Genomic DNA, 22650 nt, shown 5'->3' with positions numbered 1-22650 from the left:
TCTAAAGCTGGACATTGGATGCCAGAGAGGCAGATGCATGGGCGAAGTTGGATTTGGATAGGCACCCCAAGGTGTTGAAAATTCTTCTTGTTTCTTCCAAGAAATTATATACTTTGTATCAAGGATGCTCTAGTAAAACTTGCATATTTGCCTTTCAAATTGTTACAAAATACAACATGAAGTTACTCTTTGAATCCATTAATATGGACATGCAAGTCCATCAGTTCTCAAGTTTTTTTATCTACAACAAAATACATTCAAGGCATGCTGCTTTTGGTCAGTTTTCTGTATAGAGTACTGCATCTAGGAATAGTGATCATTTCTTCCTATTTCACATTTAAGAGAGAATGGCCGAGTACCAAAGAGCTGTCATGTTTATTATCAAAAAAAAAAAGAGCTGTCATGTTCCACTAACCTAATAGGAGTACTACAATTAAATTGTTAAACTTCATGCGAATTTCCTAGTTGGTTTAGTATCGTTTTTTATAAAAATTCCTATATCCCCACAAAAGATAGGAAATGGATAATCAAATGCAGCATGTGATACTTGATACGTACAATTTGACAAGTTCTGTTTCAGCGTCATTTCTGCTATTGATTAATTTTCGTATTGGACGGTCCAGTTCGTTCATTTGTGACCATAAATTGTATTTTGCAATTGCACTGACAATACAATAGGAGGAGCCCCTGATCCATTCAAACAAAGGCTCAGTATATTTGTGTTTTTTGTGGTAGATGTTTAAAATTTTAATGTACAAATATATTACGGTGTTGTATTCTAATGTATAGTACTTTTATTCTTAGTATAATAATATAATATAATTATACATTAAATAATGTAAAAAGTACAGCAATCATACCAAATCGTTCTACATCCCAATCATATTGGTCTTCTCTCTCTCTTTTTTTTTTTTTTCGCCTGACACGATAAACCTACACTATTTTATACTAAGGGGGAGCCTGAAGAGATCTAAGAACAACTTGGAAATGACTGAATCACTACCGGTCCAACCAGATACATTGGTCCTCTCTTGTTCCGTTAAAAATTGATGTGTAGATTGGACAGAAAAGGTGATGCTGGGTTGGGGGTCGCAATTAAATCCCCTAGACCCAAAAAAAAAAAAAAATGGTGATGGAATAAATGAACAAATTGGATATCTTTTTTCGCATCAGCATATACCACTAAAATACCATTCTTGGGCATGCCATTATTGACCCACCTTTGGTTCATAGCCCTTCACAAACAAATTTTATTAGCAACACTAACTTCTCCCACCATCGTTTGTCTTCATAGCAGAAAAAAGCGGGAACCAAACCGATTTCTCTTACTGGCTTATTCCAACGTAGACTCCATCAAGTTCTCTACGCTAATTGACAATTTGGCACCTTGCCCAATTGCACCCATGGGAATTGATCCCTCTTCCCAATTTTTGCTTCTTAAATTCTCCTCCTTTTTCACACATCCCAGTGCTCAATTTCATCCCAGAGCATCCCATCTAACACACACGCAATAATAAGAACTCATCAGTCATCACTAGCCAAAGCATTAAATTCTTGCAATTTCTTGCATACAACTATGGGTGATCTTCATTCTTCATTCCGCCCGACAAAGACTCAAATTAAGGCCGTTATCTTTGATTTAGATGGGACCCTTTTGAATACAGGTCATATTTCTTCCTCCTCATGCTTCATTCTCATGTTTTCTTTCTATGAAAGTTGAATTTTGTAGCTTTTGTTTAGCCGTTTTGGTTGAGTTTGCAAGGACATTGACCTGAAAACTAGTTCGAGTCTTACCCCGAGCTATTTCTTGAAATGAATTTAGTGGGTAGAAGAGGTTCTGATTTTTGTGGCTTTTTTTTTTTCAATAGAACAAGTTACTGAGGGGATCATGAAGGAATTTCTGGCAAGGTATGGGAAGGTGGCAGATAAGGAGAAGGAGAATAGGAGAATGGGGATGACTCAAAAAGAGTCTGTGGGTGCAATTATCAAAGACTATGATCTTCCACTCACACCTGAAGAATTCACCCAAGAAATTATGCCTCTCTATCAGGGAATGTGAGTCTTTCATCTGTCAATTTCTTATTATATAGTTGTCAAAATATTTGCTTGAGTTTCAACACGTTAAAAGAGTAATTGATGGTTGACTTGGAAGTATAGCAGGAGTAATTTAAAATGATGTATCTCTGCATTGCTGTTTTAGCATATATAGAGTGATTGCTAGTTTATTTAATGTGCTTTATTGATCATGGTCTTACGTCCTGGCAAGTCTCTTTAAAAATGACGACACAATGTACTTAATTGCACATTCAGAAATATGATTGTAGTTGATCTCCTCTGTTGAGAGTCTGTCATGAGGCCAATTGGATAGAGAAAGAATTCCACTTTGCAACGCAAAGTTTCCTTTTCTTATTAGTTAGCCAAACGAAATGCCTTTTCAGACGGAAAGTTTTCCTTTTTTCCCAACATATTAATGTCAATAAGGGGAGCTCTGAAGTCATATTCACTTAGATTTTATGAAGTCCATGTGGACTGGATAACCAGACAGTAGTATAGCATTTGATTCATTGTGTGAGTAACACATTTAAATTCTAGAGTAGGTGAATAGGCAAACATTATTAGTCTTGGATAAACCAATCAGATTGATTTGTGATGGTTTGTTGCTGATAAGCAGATGAAATGAAATATGCTTAAAGGATTCATATGCTTGACATGAAGCTAAATCATCGCAAACATTGTTCATGCAGTAGCAGTTCAATAATTCTTCAATCATTTCATTGCTTATGTACAGAATTTTGATAGTAAATACCTTGAATCGGTACTTTTTGTTTGGTCCTCTACATGTATGGGATTTCTTTGGCTTTAGTGTATATTTTAGATTATTGTTTCGTTTTAGGTGGCTGAAAGCTAAACCACTTCCTGGTGCTAATCGCCTTATGCAACATCTCCATAAACATGGTGTGCCCCTTGCACTTGCTTCAAACTCTTTAAGGAGAAACATTGATGTGAAAATTTCACACCAACAAGGTTCGTTTCTTGATTCTCTCCAGATGTTGATCAGATAATGCATTATGTGAATGCTTTTTTTTACTATATTCTTGTGATTCTTTTATGTTTTTGCATCTTTTTCCTTCTTTTGGAATTTGTTCCACTCTGAGTTTCTCAATTAGCATTGTCATGTTCAGGAATAAGTAAATCATTGGAAGATTTCAATATTTTGATGTGGGTCCAGCATTGAAATCAACCTCTCAACTGATTATGCTGCTTTTAGTAATCATTGCGTTGACAATAATTCTCTAATAATATGAGTTTATTGGTGTCTTCTTTGAATTGGCTTATGCATTAAAAGATCTTAGCAACAATGCAACTATAGTTGCTGAATGCCATCAGTTTTAATTGATTTATGCATCTGAGTGTGTGTAAGTACTATTCATGCAGCAATTCTCTTCCCTCTTATTTTAGGAATTAATGTCTCCATATTCTTGATGCTTAAAACATATGTACCATGTTTGCTTCAACTTATAGTTGTCCGATGAACTAATTAGGGGGCAACCCTTAGCTCTCAGAGGGCACAATTTTTGAGAACTTATTTATCTTAGCTCCTTAACTTTTCAAGTTCTTATTTTGTCATATTCCTCTCTAAAGGGCAGCAGAACTTCTGACAGTTTCTGGAGGAAAATCTAAGATTGTCCAAACATGCATTTTGCTAAAGTCTCTGGCATCTTTATTTGTTGGTTTGTTGTGCTTTTAGGAAACTATCCTGATTATTCTTCAACTGCAACTTATTACTGTCAAATCGTATCTACATAATGCTATACTCTGAAGCGTGAAAGAACAGTTCAATAGGGATTCATAAATTGATATTGAATCTACTGAAAAAATTCACCATTTTCAAGGTGCACTTCTATTTCCCCACACTTCCCATGCATCTTGTGGAACTTCAGAATTATACATTAGGTCCTAGTTGTACACGTGATTCTCAGAAATTTTTGGACAAAATCTACTCTGATTGAAGGTGAATAAATTATTTAGTCATTGATCCATAGCATCTATGTTTCATGTTATTGCAGGATGGAAAGAATACTTTACTGTAATCCTAGGAAGCGACCAGGTCAAATCAGGGAAACCAGCACCTGACATGTGAGACATACATAAGTTTCCCTAAGAGTCATCCTTTTGTATTTTTTTGTTTAGAATACAGAGTCTCAAGCATTACTTGGTTTTTCAGGCTTGTAAGACAGTCCTCTATATTGACAGTCAAATACAAATAAATTTCTCTAATGTACTTAGATATATCATTGGAAAGATTGACTGTTGATCATCTTATTGATGTTTATCTTTGGTGAGATAAACGAATGGTATCATCTACGGGTTGAATTGATTGCTTTCTATACTTGGTTTATGAATCCTTTAATATGTTATCAGGTTTCTTGAAGCTGCAGTTATTATGGGTGTTCAGGCACTTGACTGTCTTGTTATAGAAGATTCCCTGTAAGTGACATTCACCTTTTTCATTTTATGGAAACTAGACATAATTCTTGTTTCATGAAATCTCTATCATCTAGTTACAGTATCTGATTCCACCATAATTTTAGTAGTTTCTCATGCAAAAATTTTTTGTTTTTACTACTGGATATCTTTCTTTTTAACATGCTTTGTGAACTTTGCTTGATTTCTTCTATCATCATTTGTCATTATTCACAAATTTTGGCAGTGTTGGTGTTAAAGCAGGGAAGGCTGCTGGAATGAATGTGGTTGCTGTACCATCTCTCCAGACTGAAACAGATGAATTTTCTATTGCTGATTCTGTTCTTCACTCACTATTGGAGTTTCAGCCAGAGCTATGGGGTCTTCCACCATTTGGAGATTGTATGCTATCAAATAATTCCAATATGTCTAATTTTTCCTCGTAATCCCTTTTCTACTGTACAAATAAACTTAGATTTGAGGATGCAGGGGTGTGCAATGCTTTGCCAATTGAACCCATTCAGATGAAGGCACTTTATAGCAGTGGGATTCTCCATGAACTTTCAGGTTTCACCAATAAACTTCAATCTGGAACGCTTAACTTCTATTACAGACATGTTCTAGATGTGGCCTTCATCTACATGTCACCCCAGACATATTACTTTCCATTTCATCCGTGTCACATTTTGATTTAAAGCATGTCCATGACAAAAGAATGTACTGTTGGTGTATAATTTGTCAGTCAACTGGAGGTTTAGACATTGAAATTGTTTCTCTTACTTTGCGTTGTCATTTTAGAAAATTTTGCCTCAAATCTTTGAAACAGTCTGTTGGATTCAGATGATGGAACATGTCTTCCTGATCAACTTCAAGGTGTATATTTTGGTTGGGCAAGACTTGATGTAGACAAAATTATCAAGATTGTGATCAGTATCACCTGGGAGCGTAAATGCTGTTTGTATGGGAGAAAAATTGTGAGTAAACGATGGCACTATCTCGATTTTGAACATGATTTGCCTAAAAGGTAGTTTTTGAGCTGATACTCATAGGGGGTGTCGTGTAAGCCTCTTACTCAACACCTGTGAGTAAATTCACAGGAAAGACTCTGTTAACTAAATAAACAGGATGCTATGATATAGATCACCCTTAAGGATTGTGATTGTGTATTCTTCGGTCATAACTTTTATTACTTTTATCTTTCAAAAGACCACTGGGAGATTCTGCACTCTTCTTTGATCAGTCTTGGCACAGAGTGGACTTGACCTGACCAAAGGTGCAACAGCACTTGGTTTAGAAATGCATTAGAGTTCTTTTTAGTCACTCTTTTCACGGTCGGTTCTATTGTGGAACTATTCACGGCGAGTGAGAATTCAACCCTTTTTTGTCCATTTGTATGGTCAATGGACGTGCAGCCAAAAATTCAGTTCTGTTTGAAAATCGATGAACGGCCTGGGGCCATCAGTTTCTGGCCTCATAGCCTTTCTTTCTTCTCAATATTAGTCTCATAGTTGTTAATATGGTCACCATCTCTTTCAGGACTGCAATAGTTATCCTTTCCAATCAGTACTAAGACAGTGCATTTATCAGCTATGTTTCGAACATTTGATACTTTTTCCAATTCAACTTTTGGCTGTGGGTTACACAGATCTTTCAGAGCTTCAGTTTGAGTTTAACTTTTCGTGTTCCTTTTCAGCAAGCATTCATAATTAATGGAAGCAATGAGAACGTGTATGATGAGGAAATGGAGCTATTAATAGTCGGCTTCATCAGAGGATCCAGTTGCTTGGTAACTGAGAAGACACTTCTAAATTCTACATCTCTCTCTCTGGTTTAGGATCTTCTAACAGTTGTACTGCATATTATCCAGGGCAACACCAACAATGTTGAAATAACTGATGAGGACAAGCTTATTGCAGATGCTGCCCTAGACTTACCTGTATTTTCCCAGGACAAATGCAACAGTTTCCTTCCAGAATTTGCTGCTGGAGACAGCACTGAGACAAAGAATAAATGAGTCATCCATTACTGTTACTAAGTTGCCATCATGTAGACTGGCTAAAATGGAAAATCATTTTTGCTCCTCATGCTGGTTCAGCTCAAGATAATAAATCAGCTACCTGCAATTCTCTTTATGGGTTCCTTTTTTCTTTCCGTATTTTTCACTCTCTCTTCTCTTGTAGTTCCATAATAATAATTAAATTCGGATCTTATGTGAAAACAGAAGAAGGGAGAGATATTAGTTAACATGAAATAATTGAATTACCCTGGTGAAGTAAAAAATTTAGCCATTATAATCTTCTGGGATTAGAACTTCAGCAGCACCATAAATTATAAAGGATGATAGTAAGAAGCCAAGAACCAAGATAATATGCTCCAACCATATGTACGGGAAAGGGGAATAGGTCCAAGAGGATCATGAACCAACAAGGATAGATGTAACCATTAAATTTAGAAGAAGTTATATGTTAAGTAATAAATAATGGAAGATAAGATTCGAATTTTTGAACGGAATTTAAGGCATTTATGATAGGCAATAGCCCGGCAAATCGTTGGTTCATATCCGAAAACAATTAATGGAGACACAATTTATATTCACACTAGACAAATGATTTTATTATATAAACTTCAGTCTTGACCTTTAAAGTTTATATTCATATATTTTTTTGAATTCGATTATAAATACTGCACGCTGGATTTGAATTTGATTCTACGAATATTAAAAGTTGGTTTGAAGTAGATATCCATCAAACGATAACATAAACAATAACATTGAAGATTTCCGGTGAAGTCAAGTTCAAAACTAAATAAAATAGTTCATAAATAATATAATTGAAGCAAACTTAAATATCAGTAAAATCCCATTAGTTCACGGTAACTATTAATTTGCCTCCTTCAACAAAAGAAAGATAAAAATGCTACAGGACATTATGATCTTGAAAGTTAGACATTACTTTAGTTACTACTATTTAATATTTCTACAAATATTTTTAAAATCTCAATCAATATAAAAGCAAATTTCTAAATCTATTAAGCGAGTTTTATATGCAATAATGTATTTAAAAATGAGGAAAAAAAATGCATCCCTCTAACCATCCTAATTGATACAAAAGGTAAAATTTTTAAATCCCATATGATACAAAGTAACAATTGAGAGACCGATTTTTACCTATGATACTATAATATAAGCATATAACTAAGGCAGTGATGGTGGGTAATAAATTTGATAAAAGCCCTTTGTCGGTAGAAAACTCATTTGTTTATACTCTTCCCTCGCCGTTCCTCCCTTGGCGCGCCTCTCTCTCTCTCTCCCCGATCCTGCGCTCGCCACAAATACGAATATTATGGCAAATAGCAATTTACCGAGACGAATTATCAAGGTAAATTTTCCTTCAATCTTTGTTTTTAGTGGACCTTTTTAAGTCCAACGAATCAATCTCTAATTTACATGTCTAATACGCGCAATTTTTCCCCTCTTTTAATAGTGAATTTATGTATAAAATTTTTGAAGTAGCATTTGTGTTCATCTAATTCTGTTTTGTTGTCAATTTTCTATGCTATTTATTGTGCAGGAAACGCAGCGTCTTCTCAGTGAACCATGTCGGTAACTCAGTATACAGTCCAATTTACTTCAGCAAGATTAGTAATCAGTCGTTTTGGTTTAGTTAATTCCAGCTATGAATATTCTGCTTTTGTAATTTGAACTGTATTGTGAAAGTTTTCTGCCTGGTAATGTGTGATTTTTGGAATTATCATGGATGTGAGAATTTTTTAGCTTTAGGATATGTAAGTTATTTATCTGATTTTCGTTCTTTTGGAAATGTTTTTTGGTTTGATTGGTGTGTTAATTAGCTCCTGGAATTAGCGCGTCGCCTTCGGAAGACAACATGCGGCATTTTAATGTGATGATACTTGGCCCTGCACAATCTCCGTATGAAGGTACTTTATAGTTCAATTCCCTGACTTTTGATTTTCTTGATTATCAGTTGTGATTATGTGTGGAAAGCTCGCTAAGGGGTCGTTCTTCGTTGAATTTTGTTGTGGGCAGTTGTTAGTCCAATGAAGTTACTTGTATGATGTCCTTGAATAACCTAATTGAGGTGACTGTCTTGTACCGTTAATGCTAACACTGGTTGTGGTGATTTAAATTTGAACATAAATAATTTCATTGTTAAGGTAGTACTAAGTTTATGCATGTAAATGTTTGAAATATTTGTTGCCTACTATAACTGGTAGACTTGCAAGATGTTCTACCATCCCTGTCAATGTAAAATTGGGCATTAGAGTTACCGTAAGTAGAGTGGTTGATATACATGTTTATTGTGATATAAGGTGGAGATGTAGTGGTGGCAATGCGGATTAGCTGATATCTGGAAATTTGTGGTTAAAAGAAATTTGAAAATTCTTTTTTTAATTGATATAACACTCCAAAATGAGTATTTGCAGTTCAAGGTTAGGCGATACGTAATGTATCATATCAATCAAATTTTTGAGTTGCAATCAGGATTAATCGGCCCAGGGTGGAACGCATTTGGCTTATGGAACCTGGTTCATTCTCATTGTAGTGTGACCTACTCTCCTAGTTACCTTTGCTAAGCGAAACTCAACATGGAAGTGCTTCAGTTATTTCACAGTAGGAGTAGATTCTCTTTGAATTTTTTTTTTGAGGTGTAACCAGAACGACCAAGACTCAGCAAATGATGCAGATTTTGAGTTGTGCAATTTTCGTTGTGCTCAAGTTGTGGAAACTGGCTACCATATTTTTGCTTTTTGGTGCTTGCAATAATTTATAGGTCATAAAGAAGATATTTGTGTAGTTCTATGTGTATATGCTGTTAATGTTTCACACGTAATCAGGAGGCGTATTCAAGTTGGAATTGTTTCTACCTGAAGATTATCCAATGGCACCACCCAAGGTATTTCCATATCAGCTGTCATTTTTTGTTTTTAAAGTTTTAATTGGGTCAGGATGGGCTAAAGCTTGGGTAGATTGTTAGTGAGTACTTCACAATACTTTGTTTGCAATATAAGTCTTCAAGTCTACAATCAGATTCTTAAGCATTTAAAATGGAAATATCGTTGGTCTTTAATGGTTTTGTACGCCTCCCATTCTCCTGTATCTCAGCCTGCTTTCATTCTTTTGGATTGTTAGAATCAGTAATGGTACTATTCTACCATTGTCGTTTTGTGGTCAGGTCTTGACCAATTATACAAACTTCATATAATTTTATTCCATGGCTGAACAAGTCATATGATTTCTCTATAATACTTGAATAGAAGCTTTTGTTATTACTTGCAGGTTCGCTTTTTGACTAAAATATACCATCCCAACATTGACAAGGCAAGTAGCATCTTCTCTGAGTTTCTAGTGTTGCTCTGTCTCCTTTTATGCTAAATTTAGTTATTTCATTCTTTTAGCTGGGAAGGATATGTCTTGACATTCTGAAAGACAAATGGAGTCCAGCTCTCCAGATCCGAACAGTTTTATTAAGGTTAGTGGTCTTCTCCCTCAAACAAAAACTTGATGCTTTGTATTCAGACTTGGATATCTGAACTTAGATCATACAGGCAGTACTGTGTTCCTTCTGAGAGTGGTTAATTCTTGTTATTTCTATCTTTAAACCTTATTAAATTGGAGGTGGAGTTTATGGAAACTTTAGAAATGGTAGTGTTATGACTTCTGCAAGTGAAGGAGGGCAGTCATATATTGACTTTGAAATGTCTTTGCTGCTTCAGTAGTTCTTAACAAATATGTGGATGAAGCTAATACCAAGACCTTGTCTGAATTCAGCATACAAGCTCTTCTTAGTGCGCCAAATCCAGATGATCCCCTTGCGGATAACATTGCGAAGCATTGGAAGTCAAATGAGTCTGAAGCTGTTGAAACAGGTGATGCGCCATGAGAGCTAAATTGGTGGTTAAGAACTTTCGTATTGAGGTTCATGCCGTTGTCTTCTCTCTCTTTGCTTGCTTACGGGTATGTTCGTCTTTGTTGGTAATTTGCAGCAAAGGAATGGACCAGTGCATACGCAACTGGTGCATGACAAAGAAGGCGGGATATCGTGGTTAAAAAGGATTTTGGCAACTCTTGTTGTATGTTTAATTGACAGGCAAATTTGTCGTTTGAGTAATAGATGAATTAGTCTTTCAAATTATATGTACCATTGGTGTCCCTAAAACTTCCGCATTCAGCTGTATTTTCCGGTTTAGAAGGCTTGCTTTAAATATGTACAGCCGCGTGCTATATTTTGTTATAAATTTAGTAGTAAGGTACACTTCTATAGACTGCTTGTCATAATTTTTAGGGATAATTTTAGAAACCTTCTCTAAGATTTTTTGACAATTTCACTGAGCTCCCCTAAAATTTGCAATACTATACCTACCTACCTTGATTTGATTTAACTAAACATTAAAATAACATGGACTGAGGTCAAATTTTTAAATGAGTACCGTTAAAATTGGTAAAAAAATAAATATTTGTAAATTTTTCGAGTGGTAGAATTACCACAATTTTTCGGGTGGATAGAAATACCACAATTTGGTATTTGGGTCATATTTTTTAGATTTATTTTTTTTATTTTGATACCAAAAAAAAAAAGAGAAAACAATGATCAACAAAAATGTTGGATCATATTTAACATTAACTCATCAAAAAATATCATTAACTTGACATTTGATTACAATAGAAGCTTACAATAGTAGTAATAGTTCTCTGGTATTATTGATGGAAAACAAAAAAGAGGAATAAGAAGGAAAAAATAATGAAAAAATAATGTTAAAACTCATTCTTAGTTGGTGAAAAATAAAATAGAGGAATACAAAGAAAAAAAATGAATAAAATAATGTTAATATTCATTATTAGTTATATGCATATCAATCATGATAAAGGAGGTACGTGTAATTTTTAAAATTTTGAGGGAATTCAATGAAATTGTCAAAAATTTCAAGAGATGTTTTTTAAATTTATTTTTCTAGAATTGAATTAGTTTGACAAAAAAACTCGCCTCAAGGGATCAATCCTCATGGGTTTCTTACAAACTAATGAAAAATTATCCACGACAGGGAGCCTATTTTTCAACCGATACAGGATCCTTAATGAAATGTTATTCGATATTTCTGGGTAATTCACCTAAAGGCAGTGGCGGAGGTAGGAATTAACTTTTTGAGGGGGGGCGAGTCTATAGCAATGAAAGTAAAATATATTTACAAAAAAAATAATGTGAACATATATACCACAAGATTAGAAATAACCTTATATAGAATGAATACTTATACGCTTCACATATACAAAAATATCATCATATTTACAAATCTACTTGACTGTGTGGGACATATAAAATTGTGTACGACGACTTTTAATTTTATCAAAGTCATCAATGATTGAATTTATATAAAAAATTCTAGCAATTTCTTTCTCAATATACATTATCATAGAGTTAGCAAGAAAGTCTTCCTCCATCCTAGAACGCAAACAAGTCTTGATGATTTTCATAGCAGAAAATGCACGCTCTGTTGTAGCTGTTGAAACAGGAAGAGTCAAAATAAGACTAATCAATCTATCAATAAGAGTATAGCACATTGACTTTCTTGTCTTTGCTAACACTTGGCACAACTCCTGAAGTGATGAAAAATTTTGAAGCTGAGAATTACAGGAAAATTCAATCTAGAAAAGCTCTAATTGAGTTCTTAAGTGTAACTTCGCTTGATCTGTGAAGTCAGTTGAATAAAACTTGTTTTCAAGTTGACAAATTTGTTCAATATTGAAAGCTTGAAAATTATCTTTGGGATGCAATGCTGAACTAAGAATAATCAACTCTATTACATCTTCCTTAAACCTATTCTTCATTTCAAGTATTTGAGAATCAACCGTTGCCAAAAACACATCAATCCTGTAGTGATGCTCCATGGTAATTGGATCATTTTGTTTTCGAATTCTTCCTCGACCTGTTTTATAAATGACATTCATATTAGGCATCTCTATATTTCGTGAAATGTCTTTACATTGGTGAACAATTCATTCCATGCATTATCTCTGTAACTTTGAAGTCGATTCTTTGTTACTGAAATCAATTTAAGGACATTCAAAATATCTTGAGATTTGCATTGTAAATCTTGAGAAAGTACTTGTGCAAATCCTAAAATGTCCCTCATCATATGCATAACAAGAACAAAATCAAAGGATGTCATGAAATTATAAACTCTGTCAGCTTCACTTCTTTGAGTTGATGTATTTCCATAATTGATAACATCAATTAGGACAGAGCAAATGTCTTCATATTCTGTGAATAAGCTACAGATAGAACTAAAATGAGACCCCCATCTTGTAGTTCCTAGCCGTTTTAAGGTACCAATCTGATTCTGACCCCTATCAGTCTCAAGTTCATCAATAGCAATCAATGCAGCAATTCTAGCAGCTCTAGCAACTCTAAGTTGGTCCATACGTTTGCAAAAAGACGAAATTAAATTTATAAGAAGAGATAAGTATGTAAAGAATTGTTCCACAGGAATTACCTCTTGAGATGTTGCTACCAATGTTAATTGCAGTTGATGAGCAAAACAGTGAATATAATATGCATAGGAGCACTCCTGAATAAATAATGCTTGCAGTCCATTCCATTCTCCACGCATGTTATTAGCTCCATCATATCCTTGGCCACGAATGTTTTGCACACTAAGATTATGGCAAAAAAGGACATCACATATCTCCTTCTTCAAAGTTAAGGAATTGGTTTCGTGCACATGAACAATGTCAAAAAATCTCTCTCGAATACAGCTTTGCTTGTCCACAAATCTAAGAACAATAGCCATTTGCTCTCTTTTTGATCTATCTTGAGCCTCATCAACAAGTATAGAAAATTTTGAATCACTAATCTCCTCTCGAATATACTTTTGTATCTTGCTCGACCAAATGGACAATATCTCCTTTTAGATCGTAGGAGAAGTATAAGATGCATTTCGAGGAGCATTATCAAGGACCACAGCAGCCACTTTTTCATTATAAAAAGACACATGCGTGATCAACTCAATAAAATTACCTCGATTGTTAGAATCTAAACTTTCATCATGACCCCTAAATGCCACCGCTTGAAATGCACACCATTTTGCAGCATTTATGGAAACTAGAAGTTGCAACCGATTTTTTGCAACCTGTTCAGAATTTTGCTTCTCAATAATTTTATCAAGATGTTGCAATGAGTTTCCCAAATCATGATAGCATTGCATTACCACTTTGTGTGATGAGTTAGGATCTTTTCCAATGTGATTTAAAAAAGTACAATTTTTTCCATCATTTACCTTCTTCCATGATCTAAATCCACTAGTTGTGAAGGCCATTGATCCAAAACGGTCCGTTGGCTTGGAAAAAAGTAAGCAAGGAAGACAAAAGGCAGCATTCTTTGTTGGAGAAAATTCCAATCAATTTGGAAACAATTTATACCAAGAGAAAAGGAAACGTCGGCCCTTCTTGTCAACAACCATGGATTCAATTGGAAGCTCTTGGTATGGCCTAAATTTAATATATGCTCTCCGTACCTCATCACTTTGATGCTTTAGATATTTCCAAATGGATTTTCGCTTTCCAGGATCACGTTCTATGGATGAAATATCAAACTCTAATGATTCAGCTCTACAAAATTTCTTTATTTGATGCTTAGGAGAAGAATCACGAAGAGGACAAGGAGTTTCACCACTTCCACTTGGTTCTAGACGTCTTTTCTTGAAAAAAGAATCAATTGCCTTGTTGGCTATTACCACTATATTTGCAACAAAATATCAACCTGTAATCGAAATAAAATTGATTGAGAAATGCTGGTTATGGCCTATAGAGATGGGAATTTGACCAATACAAAAGACTGGTTTCCCTAATTCCCTTACAAATTTCGGTCATTCAACCTGACTGAAAGGCCTGGCCATCACCCAAGGAAGCCAACAGGATCCTCAAAATAAAATTAGTATGAAAATTGGAAAAGGAAACCAGTCTCAGAATCAACTAAAATAAATGCTTATCACCCGAATTCAGAAGGCCAAGTTCGAAAAACAATACAAGTCCCTCTCGAGCAATTCATCAAACAACTGGCGGGTGAACTTTTTACACCCACATTTCACTAAATAAATGCAATGTCAAACTAACCTGGTAAATGGTAATAGCTTGAATTTCAGAGCTTTTGGTACATCCAGTTTCAAAGCCGTGCGTTTCAGCTTTTGCAGAAAAATTTGGGTGAGAACTGAGGAGTACAATTCTCTGCCGTAGAGTATTAGCTTGTATTTTGAAATGAAAAAAAAAAAAAAAACTGGAGATCGAAGAGGGAATTGAAGTTGGGAGTTGAGAGTTGAGGCTTTTTTGTCAGAAGGAAATAAAAAGTGAATTGGTGAAAAACGACAATTGTGAAATTCAGAAAATAGTAAGTTATTTGGATCAAGTCTGTTATCCTCCGTTAAAAAAATAGTGACAATTCTCTGCTATTTGGACCAAGTCCAAATAACTTTCAAACATTATTGTTTGGGCCCTTGGGAGGGCAAAGTCAAATTGTTGATCAATTTTTTTTGGGGAGGGGGGCAAAACATAATAATAAAAAAATTTTTACTTAGAATTTTTGTTTTTTAACAATTGGAAGGGGGGGGGGGCGGGGGGCGGTTGGCCCCCTGGCCCCCCTCCCTCCGCCCCTGCCTAAGCCAATAAATGAGAATGAATTCAATACTCGAGTATCATTCACATAAAATTTCTACGCAAAATGAAGTTCCCACAGTCAAAATGTTGCCTCCAACATGCAAGTCGAGAACCTCGTGAAAGTTAATGGACTCGGTGACTATCCACTCAAGCCAAACCTGAGTATACTAATCTTAAGCATATATATTATTGGAAGTTTCAATTATTAGTTTAATTTTTTTTTAAAAAAAACTTTAATAGAAAAGAGGGGGAGGGGGGGGGGGGGGGAGTCTTTCCTCAAGCCATCCGTCTCCTCCTATGAGATTGTGCAAATCAAGGAAAGGATTCTTAAGAAAAAAAGTTTCTTCCAATTTGCATTCGGAGAGAAATCACATACTAAAAACAAGAAAACATGTATATAATCAGCAACTCTCTTCTAAAAAAATATCCAATCAACGATCCTATCCCAACCCTATTTGTTTTACAATTTGGCGTTGATATTTCGCTTGGTATAACATGCCATTTTCGAACTGAGCAAAAAGTATATCAAGAAGTCCAAATAAATGTACATTTTAGTTCTAAATCTCAGCCACGGTAATACAATTCACCTTTTCTTCAGGGGACTAGGATATCCTACTTTTGATCAATGTATCCATTAATGTTTAGAATTATCATGAATTGGAAATCCCCCCATCACTTTTGCCTTAAAGTTTTCACCGGAATATCCAACATTCATCCATCATCAAAATAAAGCAAGAAGCATAACAATGTAAAATATCTCTCACTAAACCGAATTGGTAACCCCGGTACATATATTGGGTCTGTCGAATGGAATCCGCAGGTATGTGCGAGTCATTTTACAATCAATTACGTTTAATCAAAACAGATTACCGTCTCTAATAACATTTCACATAAAAAGTCAATTCACTTACTTCCACTTTTGTCTCTCTCAGAAAAAAAAAAGTAATATTAGAATTTCAGATATTCCTCCACGTTCTACCACCAGAGAAAAAAGTTAGAACCTCGCCATATATGAACAGACAAAAATACCCTCTCCTTCTCTCCAAACCCCAGATGCGCCATTTTGTCCTCAGTCATCTACGAATCAACCACAAGAATCGGCGACGGAGAAGCCGAGGGCTGGACCTGAACCTCGCCGGCTGAAGCTACAGAAGCAGCGACACCAACACCAAAGTTGACAACGCTGCCGTCGCCATTTCCACTCAAATTAACGTACTTCACTGTCCTCTTCTTCCGCGGTCCCCAACAGTTCGGTGAACACGTGGCCGTTTCAGAACCCCCGACGTTCAAGCCAGCAGAAACGCTGTCTTCACCGCCATCAATTTGAGCGACTTTCCGGCGCTTTCTTCGCGTCTTTTTAGGCTTCTCTGAAGCAGTTGAGACGATACTCGTTCCAATAGTGGAAATAGAGCCTTGGCCGCCGCTGTTGAGGCTTCCACCGTCGCGCTGGTGGTGGAGGTTGGCGGAGTTTAGGGTTTGCAGAGATGTGACGCAGCACTCTTGCCATTTGAGCTCGTTAAGGTCCTTGATGACGTCATCCAGCGACAAGAAGGCGTCGGAGGATACGCCGTCGTCCTCAAGCGTTGACCGGGAAGGATCCATTAGCTCCAGCGACTTCACAAGTTCAAGCAGAAGACTCTGTTTCATTGAGAGATAAAAACATAAAAACAAAAATTAATTGACAAAATAAATTGAATTTTTTTTTTAAAAAAAGGGGGAAAAAACGCTAGAAGCTAAATTGACCTTCTGAGGGCCGCGGATTTTCATGAAGCCGTGCATGTCGATGATCTAAACTAGAAAACAAGACAAGAATCAGAAAATTATCGTAACATTAGGAAATGATTAAGATAATTCAACTACTTTTGCGTCTCTGAATTTTTTAAAAATTTGAAGAAAAAAACAGACAACAATTTTTATTCTTCGTACTGAAAATTTTGAAAAGCGAATAACATTCAAGCATCAAATAATCGACTCGAAGAGCGAAGACATTTCAGTTCTCTTTATCCATATCAAATGAGCACAAAACATCAGCATCGGCTGATTTTTCAGAAAATACGATCCAGTATAGAGAAATTTAATGCAGAAGAAGCATCAAAACTCCAAACAGATCTAATTGACCTGGTTGAGGTGGTGAACGGTGAGATCAAGCTGCTTGTGGCTGTGAATGAAGTCGAGGTATTGTTCCATAGTCAGCTTCGGCTGCTTCGGCCTGCCTCGTCGTCCACCACCGTCTCCCTCCGCCATTTTCACCACACACTGCATTTTGTACTAGCTCACGGTCCCTGCGTGAGGTGCGCGCTTTCTTTCTGTTAGGCTGGTTGCTGGAGTACTGAGCTAGCTTTATATACGTACTGGGTGGGCTCCACAACCAGCTGGCCCCAATTTTTTGTTGCATTCTTCTCAGGCATCGCAATTGAGAAGGCCAATTAATCTCGAGTTAAATACTTAAAATAAATAGATGATTAATAGTTTATAACACAAGTATGTAGTACGGACATGGGTTTTTTTTTTTTTGGGGAAATTTGTCCTCTGAAAAATTTTACGTATCAATTAGTTACTAATTGATGGCATACAAAGTATTCAACAATCGTTATAGTTGTTGGTTATGCCTGACAGATTAGGGTTCGAACTTGACTGACAGGTTTAAAGGAGAAGATTAAAAATCATACATAAGTATCTCCATAACTCCAATTTGTGATGTACAATTATCATTTAATTAAAGGGTTTGCATTTGAGACGTTGAGTTGGGGTCATTAATGTGTTAGCACTCCACTTTTTATTAACAACATTTCATGTTGTTGTACAAAAATTGCACCGAGAGATTGAATACTTTAACAAGAATTGAACTGTTAAGTGTCATAAATCATACTCTGATGAATTTAGGCTAGAAGTTTTAGTTTTGGGTGCTAACTGGCAAATTAGTTTGTGCAGTCAAAAGCGAGTGAAGTGTAGATATAATCAGAGAGCTTATTTTCTAACCCTGACATATTCTTCATCTCCAAGAGGTCTCTGCACCACAAAATGATGCAGTGGAAGGGATGAATTCCCACCAGTCAAATTGTTGCCTCCAAGATAGAAATCATGAGATTTTGTCAAGGAGCTCGATAAGAATTTAACCCAAACTCCTTTTAGAACCAATGCAGCAAACAAGAGCAAAAGTTGGTCCATGGTAACTGCAGTATGTGCCTACTCACTCCTGGTTAATTGGCCAAATATAGTTGCCCTGTATTAGGTGCAAATGAAAACTTAAAGGGCTTCCCAAATATAGGATTCAAAGATCAAAATTTGTATACATTACATTTCGATTAAATTTGTCCAGTTCATATGATTTACAGGCAAGATTTGGCCATGTACACAGTACAAATATGCAGACTGACTTAACAGCTCATGACTAAAACAATACTTCTCAAAACTCGGGCTCCGCGTTTATCGACCTAAATCAAAATCAGAGAAACGAATAGGACATCAGATAGCAAATTCCACATTCTTTGTCAGGAAAGTCAAAGTTACCTATGGCAAGGGGCAAAGTTACCTATATGGAGGGCCATTGGCGATGATACCTTAACAAAGCGTTCCTTCTACTGCTAGAAAGTCTTCCAACTTTGTGCTGTCTTGATGATCAACAGCAATCTTAAAATCAGAGAAACGAAAAGGACATCAGACAGCAAATTCCACATTCTTTGTTAGGGAAGTCAAAGTTACCTATGGCAAGGGGCAAATCCCATGGCACAAAGAGTGGAGGGCCATTGACAATGATACCTTAGCAAAGCGTTCCTTCTACTGCTAGAAAGTCTTTCAACTTTGTGCTGTCTTGATGATCAACAGCAATCTTGACTTTGTCTTTCTGGGCATTATCACTACTGTAATTCCAAATGCGTGGCCAGTAAGATAGGGGTTCAATTCAGTTTCAAACTGTGAAAGATGTGTTTTTGTGTGAGCTATTTATAACAAATTAATATGCTGTTTAACTAATAGAAATTCCGTAAAAGCATTTGTACATCGCCAGTCTTTCCAGGTAAGTTCAGTCCACAGGATCAATGACAAGATAGCAGGTCAAGTTCCATACAAATGATTGGACCTAGTCCAACTGAAAATTGCTGAAAAAACAAAGAACTGATACAGTGATACTCATACTATATAAGAGTTTTTAGATAGGTACTATCTTGAATTGTATGGTAACATAGCACCTTACAAATTATTATTCCACTCCCCTCATTAACAACAAAAGAATAACTCACTACTTCATTCCCTTCTGCAAAGAACCACTTTTACTATATTCCATAGCAGCAAATACCAAACATAGGAATGATAACCATTATTCTGCTGTTTTTAGCTGGGCATAGCTGGTTTGGGGCTTGTACTAATATACCATTCACCAGCGGTTCCACAGATGAGGTTGCTCTTCTTGCCTTCAAGGCAAAAATAACACGTGATCCCTACAACATATTGGAAACGAACTGGAAAGAAGGAACCTCTTTTTGCAATTGGATTGGCGTTACTTGCGGCCATAAGCACCGAAGAGTTACGGCCTTGAATCTTTCCAGTACAGGGTTGAAAGGTACCATAGCAAAAGAAGTTGGGGACCTTTCCTTCCTGGTTTCCCTGGACATCAGTAATAACTATTTTCAGGGCTATATTCCGGAACAGTTGGGAAACTTAAAGCGATTGCGAGGTTTGTATATGCAGCTCAATGAGCTTAGTGGTCAGATCCCTCAGACCTTTGGGTTCCTGACCAGAATTCAAGAATTGGTCCTGTATAACAACAGTCTCACTGGACCAATTCCTCCTGCAATCTTCAATCTTTCTTCTTTCCAGGTTATTGATCTGATGTACAACTTCCTCGAAGGAACTCTCCCAACAGACATCTGCAATAACCTCCCAAACATGGAAAGCTTAAATGTGTCAAACAATCAACTAGGTGGACAGATACCTTCCAGTTTTTCTCGATGCTCTGAAATCAAGTTTCTTGCTCTATCACACAATGAATTCACCGGTTCCATACCTGGAACGTTTGGCAACTTATCAAAGCTTGAGCAACTGTATCTTGGTCACAACAATTTGACTGGTATGAACTTAGATCTTTTTGGTACAAGTTTTGAACATCTAGAAGACAACGCCTATAATGATTTTTTCATGAAAAGCATATTTGTATTTTGATCAAGGTTTGATTCTTTCATTTTTCGTATGTGATTCAGGTGAATTGCCTAAAGCAATCTTCAATATATCCGCTCTGAGGATTCTAACAGCTCAATTTAACAATATATCGGGCAGTCTTCCCCATGATATTTGCAAGCAAACCCCCCACCTTGAAGACTTGTTACTTTTTGTGAACTTACTTGATGGCCAAATACCTTCTAGCATCTCATATTGTCAATCGCTGCAACAATTCTCTCTAGCTTACAACAACATCAGTGGAAGCATTCCAGCTGAGATGGGGAACATGTCTGCACTTCAATATTTATATCTTGGCGGAAATAACTTGACAGGTTGGTTGTCAATGTCCCTATTCCAGTCTATTTGAAAAGTTGCTTCTGCTGCGTTATCCCTCTTGAAATAACCCCTATAAATTGTGCTACCTGGATTTACATGTGATTTTGAGGTTGATCGACAGAAAACGCAGCATCTGATTTCTCTCTGTGTTCCCTTTCTTCAGGGGAATTTCCCTTCAATACTTTTAACGTCTCTTCTTTAAGGGCTATTGGTTTGGAGAAAAACAGATTCTCGGGTAGCTTGCCCAAGGACGTGTGCTTCAGGCATCCAAACTTGGGCTACATCAGCTTGAGTGATAATAACTTTACAGGTACCTTTGAACCACCAGCAGTTTATCTATTTATAGTAGAATTCAAGTGGGCCTATAATCATGCCCAATATAGCTTATAATTCCTAGGTTCAATTTTTAGAATTAGTTGAATATGGACTTGGATCAAATGCCCAGGTGCTCAACCATAATCCACACTTTCATGATCAAGATTTTTTGCCTTCCATACTGTAATTGAAGCCCCTGGCTACCGCATATATGGTAAACTGCTCCAGTAGTACTAATTGTCAACTTCTTGTAGAGAAAAACATTGGCTTAATTGCAACTAAACAATTAAGATTTCAAATCATAACGTTGTGTGCAAGAAGCAAATTTATCTGGCTACCAACATTTATTCCACAGGTAGCGTACCAGCAGAATTTGGGAACCTCACAGGGCTTCAGTACCTTTATCTAACGGGCAATAACTTGACAGGTACGTGATAATTCCAGATTCATATTCACAATGGAAACATCGGTACCAATTTCTGAAAAGTGTTTCAGTAACCATTCCTCCTTGTTTTTGGCAGGAGAAGTACCTTTCAACCTTTTCAATCTCTCTCTCTTAGAGGACTTTGAAGCTATGGGCAACAAATTTTCTGGTAGCTTACCTCAAGATCTGTGCTTTAGATTTCCAAAGCTGAAGCTATTCAACCTTGACGACAACCAATTTCATGGCCAAATCCCTTCCAGCATTTCTCAGTGCACTTCATTGGATACCCTTGACTTGGCGTCAAATAATTTCATAGGTATCAATAATGAGAACAAGTTGCCACTTAATACAGCTGCTGCCTCATATTTTTTTGTTGTCAAACAGATTATATTTAAAAGATAAAGTAGAGCATTATTACAGCATTCATCCTATATATATTCAAGACATCTGAATACCTCTTATCAAAATGGATTCCAGGTACAGTACCAGGTGATATTGGGAACAACATGTCAATGCTTCGAAATTTAGTAATTGGGAACAACAATTTCGCAGGTGTAATCCCACCTTCCATTGGCAATATGTCCAGGTTGCTGATCCTCTTCTTGAGAAGAAACAGATTTTCTGGTAAAATTCCACCAGAGCTGGGACGGCTTCCACGTTTAGAAGGAGTATTCATTCAAGAAAACCAGATTACAGGCCGAATTCCTCCAGAGTTAGGACAGTCTTCAAGTCTTGGAAGGTTATATTTTCAGTCAAACAACCTTACAGGCGAAATTCCGCCCTCTATCTTTAACATCTCGACCTTGCGAGAACTTGGCCTTTCAGAAAACCAACTCTCTGGCAATCTTCCACCAATCACTTGATCTCAAGCGAAACTTCCAAAAGTTGATGATTTGGGTGAATAGAATATGAACCAAACGACCTGCAAATGATTGAATCATGTTTCATCACTAGGTTAATAAAGTGCAGGCTTTTAGAAGACTTAATCCTTTAAGAAAGTTGATGCTATTGACCACCCTTATGGATGGCACATTTCCAAGTTGGATTGGCAGATTAGAGCAGCTTTTGTTTATGCTGAACATTAATTTGACAGGAATAGCTTTGCAAAAGTCTGTCAATTTTCAAATAAACAAGACTAGCTTTGTTGCAGCTCAAGAAACAGGAAGAAATCGGGGAGAAATAGGCCTTGTTTCACCAATTTGAGAAATTTTATTAGCTTAAATTTACCAGAAACGAGCTTTCAGAGCTGCTATCAGCCTGTTTGGAAATTGAGTTTTATTGAGACTTGTAAATT

At 36.4% G+C, this 22650-nt stretch overlaps 5 protein-coding genes across 7 annotated transcripts; 3 read left to right on the top strand and 2 right to left on the bottom strand.

Moving 5' to 3' along the window:
* The first annotated feature begins 1262 nt into the window (after positions 1-1262).
* Positions 1263-6596, top strand: LOC113770031 (bifunctional riboflavin kinase/FMN phosphatase-like). The gene is made up of 10 exons (XM_027314374.1): positions 1263-1664; positions 1869-2055; positions 2894-3024; positions 4068-4137; positions 4423-4488; positions 4712-4866; positions 4954-5031; positions 5305-5438; positions 6158-6250; positions 6332-6596. Exons 1-10 carry the CDS (start codon positions 1577-1579, stop codon positions 6476-6478), a joined length of 1149 nt encoding a protein of 382 aa, XP_027170175.1. The 5' UTR covers positions 1263-1576; the 3' UTR covers positions 6479-6596.
* A 1117-nt stretch (positions 6597-7713) lies between these two features.
* On the top strand, positions 7714-10744 carry LOC113770625 (ubiquitin-conjugating enzyme E2 36-like). 2 transcript variants are annotated; one of them, XM_027315146.1, is made up of 8 exons: positions 7717-7841; positions 8034-8061; positions 8314-8400; positions 9319-9377; positions 9761-9802; positions 9880-9953; positions 10253-10350; positions 10468-10744. In XM_027315146.1, the coding sequence occupies exons 1-8, from the start codon at positions 7806-7808 to the stop codon at positions 10503-10505; spliced, it is 462 nt and encodes a 153-aa protein (XP_027170947.1). In that variant the 5' UTR covers positions 7717-7805; the 3' UTR covers positions 10506-10744. The 2 variants fall into 2 exon arrangements, with proteins under 2 accessions (XP_027170948.1, XP_027170947.1); XM_027315147.1 differs by lacking the exon at positions 10468-10744 and having other exon boundaries at positions 7714-7841; positions 10198-10289.
* Positions 10745-12438: 1694 nt separating this feature from the next.
* Positions 12439-13269, bottom strand: LOC113771826 (zinc finger MYM-type protein 1-like). Its single transcript, XM_027316382.1, has one exon. It carries the CDS (start codon positions 13267-13269, stop codon positions 12439-12441), a length of 831 nt encoding a protein of 276 aa, XP_027172183.1.
* Positions 13270-15892: 2623 nt separating this feature from the next.
* Positions 15893-17420, bottom strand: LOC113772110. The gene is made up of 3 exons (XM_027316661.1): positions 17246-17420; positions 16871-16915; positions 15893-16765 (listed from the first exon to the last, which is right to left on the bottom strand). Exons 1-3 carry the CDS (start codon positions 17387-17389, stop codon positions 16205-16207), a joined length of 750 nt encoding a protein of 249 aa, XP_027172462.1. The 5' UTR covers positions 17390-17420; the 3' UTR covers positions 15893-16204.
* Positions 17421-19328: 1908 nt separating this feature from the next.
* On the top strand, positions 19329-22588 carry LOC113770594 (LRR receptor-like serine/threonine-protein kinase GSO2). Of its 2 annotated transcripts, none has more exons than XM_027315106.1 (6): positions 19329-20192; positions 20323-20613; positions 20781-20927; positions 21288-21359; positions 21454-21672; positions 21909-22588. In XM_027315106.1, exons 1-6 carry the CDS (start codon positions 19433-19435, stop codon positions 22217-22219), a joined length of 1800 nt encoding a protein of 599 aa, XP_027170907.1. In that variant the 5' UTR covers positions 19329-19432; the 3' UTR covers positions 22220-22588. The 2 variants fall into 2 exon arrangements, with proteins under 2 accessions (XP_027170907.1, XP_027170906.1); XM_027315105.1 differs by having other exon boundaries at positions 21834-22588.
* Positions 22589-22650: the final 62 nt, after the last annotated feature.

This window comes from Coffea eugenioides, chromosome 5, assembly GCF_003713205.1.
Source record: "Coffea eugenioides isolate CCC68of chromosome 5, Ceug_1.0, whole genome shotgun sequence".
Lineage (NCBI taxonomy): Eukaryota > Viridiplantae > Streptophyta > Magnoliopsida > Gentianales > Rubiaceae > Coffea > Coffea eugenioides.
The sequence above is the reverse complement of the archived record's forward strand: the minus strand, read 5'-3'. Positions and strand labels throughout refer to the sequence as shown.

What these genes read in the sequence shown, in the direction of transcription:
- LOC113770031 (XM_027314374.1), top strand. Translation starts at nt 1,577, where the DNA reads ATGGGTGATCTTCATTCTTCATTCCGCCCGACAAAGACTCAAATTAAG. An exon ending in ATGCCTCTCTATCAGGGAAT is followed by an intron (nt 2,056 to 2,893) that starts GTGAGTCTTTCA and finishes GTTTCGTTTTAG; the next exon opens with GTGGCTGAAAGCTAAACCAC. An exon ending in GGGAAACCAGCACCTGACAT is followed by an intron (nt 4,138 to 4,422) that starts GTGAGACATACA and finishes ATATGTTATCAG; the next exon opens with GTTTCTTGAAGCTGCAGTTA.
- LOC113770594 (XM_027315105.1), top strand. Translation starts at nt 19,433, where the DNA reads ATGATAACCATTATTCTGCTGTTTTTAGCTGGGCATAGCTGGTTTGGG. An exon ending in TGGCGGAAATAACTTGACAG is followed by an intron (nt 20,614 to 20,780) that starts GTTGGTTGTCAA and finishes CCCTTTCTTCAG; the next exon opens with GGGAATTTCCCTTCAATACT. An exon ending in GAGTGATAATAACTTTACAG is followed by an intron (nt 20,928 to 21,287) that starts GTACCTTTGAAC and finishes TTTATTCCACAG; the next exon opens with GTAGCGTACCAGCAGAATTT.
- LOC113772110 (XM_027316661.1), bottom strand. Translation starts at nt 17,389, where the DNA reads ATGCAGTGTGTGGTGAAAATGGCGGAGGGAGACGGTGGTGGACGACGA. An exon ending in CCGTTCACCACCTCAACCAG is followed by an intron (nt 16,916 to 17,245) that starts GTCAATTAGATC and finishes TTTCTAGTTTAG; the next exon opens with ATCATCGACATGCACGGCTT. An exon ending in AAATCCGCGGCCCTCAGAAG is followed by an intron (nt 16,766 to 16,870) that starts GTCAATTTAGCT and finishes TCAATGAAACAG; the next exon opens with AGTCTTCTGCTTGAACTTGT.
- LOC113771826 (XM_027316382.1), bottom strand. Translation starts at nt 13,269, where the DNA reads ATGGCTATTGTTCTTAGATTTGTGGACAAGCAAAGCTGTATTCGAGAG.
- LOC113770625 (XM_027315146.1), top strand. Translation starts at nt 7,806, where the DNA reads ATGGCAAATAGCAATTTACCGAGACGAATTATCAAG. An exon ending in ACCATCCCAACATTGACAAG is followed by an intron (nt 9,803 to 9,879) that starts GCAAGTAGCATC and finishes TCATTCTTTTAG; the next exon opens with CTGGGAAGGATATGTCTTGA. An exon ending in GTCTGAAGCTGTTGAAACAG is followed by an intron (nt 10,351 to 10,467) that starts GTGATGCGCCAT and finishes GGTAATTTGCAG; the next exon opens with CAAAGGAATGGACCAGTGCA.